This window comes from Petromyzon marinus, chromosome 3, assembly GCF_048934315.1.
Source record: "Petromyzon marinus isolate PM22_M1 ecotype Great Lakes invasive population chromosome 3, UKy_Petmar_22M1.pri1.0, whole genome shotgun sequence".
Lineage (NCBI taxonomy): Eukaryota > Metazoa > Chordata > Hyperoartia > Petromyzontiformes > Petromyzontidae > Petromyzon > Petromyzon marinus.
In genome coordinates, this window is record NC_133669.1 from 10103173 (window position 1) to 10108527 (window position 5355).

General features: G+C 43.6%; 1 protein-coding gene across 1 annotated transcript in view; it reads left to right on the forward strand.

Moving 5' to 3' along the window:
- Positions 1-3715, forward strand: part of LOC116953336 (cytoplasmic FMR1-interacting protein 2) — a 40197-nt gene extending 36482 nt beyond the window's left edge. Inside the window, exon 32 of the mRNA XM_032973449.2 lies at positions 160-3715. Coding sequence (XP_032829340.1) covers positions 160-366 — 207 coding nt within the window. The 3' untranslated portion in view covers positions 367-3715. The remainder of the gene's footprint in view (positions 1-159) is intronic.
- Positions 3716-5355: the final 1640 nt, after the last annotated feature.

Below are 5355 nucleotides of genomic sequence, written 5' to 3' on the forward strand. Positions count from 1 at the left end.
GCTTTGGGGAAGCCATAATCCAGCAGAAGATTGATCATGGCTGACAACGTTCAAATGTCATTTGTCGATCAGTAACTGCACGTTAGCCACATTGTTTCATCACTGCGCTGTAACTGCACGGTGTTTCCCTCTTGCTGTCCCACTGTGCCCACGCCCCAGCCATTGAAAAAGATGGTGGAGCGGATCCGGCGATACCAGATCCTGAACAACAGCATCTTCGCCGTTCTCAACAAGTATCTACGCGGCTCCGAGTGGGACCCGGCCCACACGGCGCCACCGCCACACGGGCACAGTGACGGGCTTCCCGCCGAACACGTGCGCTGCTTCCAGCCACCTATCCACCAGTCGCTCGCCAGCACCATCTAACACCTCATGAGCAACTCGCACGCACCTCGTTAACAGTGCTGGTCACCCATCCGCCGCCAGTCGTTTGTCAGTGCTATCTTGAACCTTGCGAGAAACCTCACTAGCATCTCATACTCCACTTGATCCTCACTAATGCCTCACTAGAACCACACGAACACCACCAATCAACCTCAAGACCAATTAACCTCACCGGGACCGAATGCCTCATTAACACCTCGCAAACACCTCACAAACAAGCACCAGTAACTTATTCATCACTTGCTCGCCAGCACAATCTAGAACCGTACACCTCACTAACACCTCACCATTACATCACAAATCCTAACCATCAACTCGCCAACAATTCCTCATTACTATAGAAAGTGTCACCAACATTTCCATGTGTCTAATACCCAGCCTCGTCTGAACACCTCATTTAAACTGCCTCACCACCCCTTCCCACTTCACCATTCTCTCAACACCCTCTCAACACCTCCGCATTGCTCACACAACACCTATTCTCTCCCTCACGCCACTTCAGATTATTCACACGTCAGTGTGGGATTAGTTGGAGAGTGCATGCGCACACTTTGCATGAGAGTGCCGCGTGGGCCTCTCTGCTCCCATGAGCATTTCATGTTCCCTATCGTAACCACATCCACTCGTACTTTGAGGAGCAGAGCACGACTGCGTTTGCTTCTGGAAGAGCGCTTCCCTTCTGCATAGCAATGTTTCAAAAACAGTCATGCAAACATGAATCTGCTCTCTGGCCTCAATTGAAGCCTGGATTAGAAACACCTAGATCTTAAAAGAAACCTCTGTCCCTAATTTGAAGTGTGAATTGCAATTTGTGAGCTGACAAATTGCAGTGTGCTGCAGAGAAACCTGCTTCCGGTCGCATGTGTAGCTTAATGTTCTGAGGGCTGCAGGCACAGGCAAAAAGGGGTGCCAAATGTCCTGGCTATGGTACTGTAGTTATTTTTAAATCTGTGAGTGTATGTTGTGTTGTTTTTTTTTGTGTGCCGTGTAGTCCTGTTCCCTCTAACCCTTCCCTTTACCTTCACCACTGCTGCACAAACTTTCTCGCTGATTTATAATTCTGAGTGTCTTTTCATCTATTTATATATTTTTTGCTGGCCTCACCATTCCACATTTCACGATGCATGCATTACAGCATCGCGACTAGCGGTCACATTTAGATGCTACATAAATCTAAAATGTTTGTTTCAATCCGTGATTACAATATTCAGTAATTTGTATTCCATGCAAATAATATCCATTTATATTCAATGTTACCTTTTGTCTAATGGAACCAATGAGAGAGAACAAACTAGAACCGTACTTATGAGACACTTTACAAACTAGATAATATCACGAACAAAATTAATCGACTCTTGTATCAAACCATGAGACTGAATTGTTACAATGAATCACGTTGTGGTGGGGTTGAATAGTTACATGCTTACTATACTGTGTCCTGGGTTGTATTTTGATGAGCTGCAGTCTGCAATGGCTGTAGAGTTTTGCGGTGTACCATTTACACCTGGAGGCAACAGGAAATGTTGCTCCGGGACTTGCAGTCACGATCTGACAAAGTCAGGCGTGTGTCGCGACGAGCTTGGGTTAGTCACACTTTTACAAGCTGTAGCCAAGAGAATACAGGTAGAAGCAAACTGCACATTTTTTTATGTATCCATATATACAGGTATGTCCATTTGCACACTTATGAGGTTTCTCTACATTTAAACTTATATCGACATGGCCATGAGCACATTTAATAGGTGTACTCATAAATATGGGTATAATGAGCAGGCTACCTGACTCAGAGAGGCTCATAAGAGTAATGTCAGAGAGCTGGGTCAGCACTGCTGAGATCCTCAGTTTGAGCTCGAGGGCTGGGTATCTTTCAGTGGTCACGTCACGATAATGAGCCAGCAATGTTGTGATTCCTGCATTCAAATTCAGGCTCCAGATACCCACGGTTTAACAAGGTCCTTGTGTGTAATGAGTTGATGGTCTCGGCCTGCCTGGTCATCACTGACTGTACAATAACCTCCATCGAAATGGGATTAATATAATTTGGAAATTTTCTTTCCCAGGTTAAGTAAAACATGGATTGGATGATTGACGCATGGTGAACTACGCTCGACAGTGCAAGGAATGGTCCTTGAGTTTTGACAAACAATTATTGTAACGCCGTGGCAGACCTTATTCCCGAGACCTACCCGAGAAATCTTAACATGGCAGCACTAACAAATGGCGATTTCAATTGACTTTTGTCTTTACCCAGATAAACCTCAGTAAGTCTCAAATCGATTACTACTTTGGGATGTTTAGACTGTTCTTTTTGAGTAATTGTTTTTTACATGTGGGAGAAACACTGGAATGGCCAGAAAACATAGGTCAAAAATTTATGTTTGATGATAGTTGTGTTACTGATGACAGTGATGATAATAATAGTGTCAGTGATGAACATTGTTACAGTGATGATCGGTCTTGATAATGTTGATTGTTCATGATGATAGTGATGATTGTAATGGTGAGAGTAAGGGTAATAATGATGGTGGTGTTCATGATATCAATGGTGATGAGTATATTTATGATATTTGTATTATGGTGATGACAAACATGCCCATGGATGATAGAGTTGATATCAGTGGTGATAATGATGATGGTGGTGATACTAATAGTAATGAGAATTATGATTGTGACGATAATGCTGGTGATGTCGATGTTTTGTATATCAGCTTCTTGATGTGATAATTTACATTCTCCAATGGCTCGGTGTGAGTGTGGTTGATAAAGGTATACTATCTTCTTTGGTTCTTTCGGTAAAGTCACGTAGAATGAGAATAAAATAATAAATTGATCAAATAACACAATATTCTCACGACGTTTCGGCCACAACACTAGCGGCCACAACACAGCGCTGTCCTCCAGACAGTCTCGTCCCTTCACCTGATGAAGGCCGCTTGTGTTGTGGCCGAAACGTCGTGAGAATATTGTGTTATTTTATTTTATCAATTTATTATTTTATTCTCATTCTACGTGACTTCACCGAAAGAACCAAAGAAGATGAATCCTTGCAGTCACGAAAGCTTTAAATCGAAAGGTATACTATCTTAGTGTTATCCATCACCACCATTGTCATCATTATTGTCCTCATAGTTGCGGTACTTATTGGTGTTTATTAATTTAATTGGTTTATTTCTTTGATTTTTGGTGCTTTTTGTGTTTTTTAAGTGCAGTATTTTTATTATTAATATTTTAAGAGCTAGCTTGAAAGCTGTAAAAAGAAGTGGTGAATGTGTTCCATTACCTTGGATTTAGACCACATTTACTAATTAAATGTCATGGAGATGCATGTTCATCACAGCCTGTGTGTGTGCAGTGGTGGTAGGAGCAAGTGAATGAGACTCCGGTGCTCTCTGGAGTAAACATTTAAACCCATGGTTTGTATGAGGGAAATGCATTTTAAACATGGTAAAATAGGATATGAAATTGCCTGATGTTAACACTGAACCTGCACGATGTCTGGTCAAACTTAAAACTCAATCTTTAATGATATTAATTGCAATCTTTGTTAGCTGTGGATAACAATAGCTGGGTATGAGTGGCTGGGTTTAGGTGGGTGCCAGATAAATGATAATGCTTTCTTTTTGGCCCAGGAAATCTTCATTGTGTCAGTATTCTTCAGGAGGTTTGTGAATGATTGTTCAAATCTGTTCACAAGTATTTAGCTTCACGTGGAAGGATATCGCAGTGCCCAGACAAAACCCACACTTACGAGGTGGGGTAACCCTAAAGGCCCCGGCACAGATACATTCAAGAATCCATTGCTATCTGCCATCTCCTGACCACTAAGCACAAGCACACAATATATGTACTCACCAAGACGAAATTATGTTTAGCTTTGATGATGGGTATATATGGTGATTTGTGCATAGGAAATATGCGTGAATAGCAGTTGAGTGATAAGGTGTAAGTGGTAGGATTCCGGTGTCAACTTATAGATGAGCAGTTGGGTGTGGGTGCCTGAGTATGGATGAGTAACTGGGTGTGTGCGATGAATTGTGGATGACTAGATTTTAACCAGATCTCGGAGCACATTGAAGGACAGAAAATTACAATATAGTGATGTGCGTAGAAACATACAACGCAATGAAACAATTTCACCCGCAATAAGGAAGTCTAGTGTGAAAACACCACTGTTAAAATGTCTTGAAGTTGGCAACGCTCGTGGGCTGCTTGGCGGCATACACTGGCAGTGCACACCAGCCTAGATGAAGCACAGGCAAACACACAACTTGCAATGATAATGAATTCGTTCAGAGTTCTTGATAGCTGGCATTGACACAACTATCGAGTGTGCAGGCATTGCAACTGTACCTTGGGCCCACGGGCTGGAAGAGTCCAGGTGCTGGGCTACGAAGATGGGTGAATGGAAGTTGTGGTCGAGCACTGCGGTTTGGCTGGGGGGCTCTGGCAGTGCAGATTGCTGGGACTCGTGAAGGGCGGGGTGTTGAGCTCTGCAGTGGGTTGGCTGTGATTTGGTGGGAGTGCATTTAAACTTGTAAGAAACCAAGATGCCCAGGCTACATCGTTGGAGACGCGCGTGTGCAGCACGCCATCGGCACGCGGAGACGTGAAGTGAGAGGGGACGGTGATACACCGCACGTTCTTTACACCAGGACCCCTTGGGTGTAGGTGACTGACAGGTGTGGTTCCTGGATGCAGATGACTGATATTGTGGATGACTAGACCTGGGTACACGAAGTGGTTGGTTTCTGACACCCACATGCCCTGTAGACTTAAAGAGTGTTTCACAAAATGTCTGCCCTTGTGCAACTACCTCCCCCATGTCCACAGTCTGCATTTTCATGATTACCAATATTTGTTTCATAATATGCAAATGAGGCCGCTACACACCTGATGATGATCACAGAAAGCTGTACCGTGGAGGGTCGTGGGAGAAACTGCTGTCGATATCAAGTATGACATGGAGTCCGA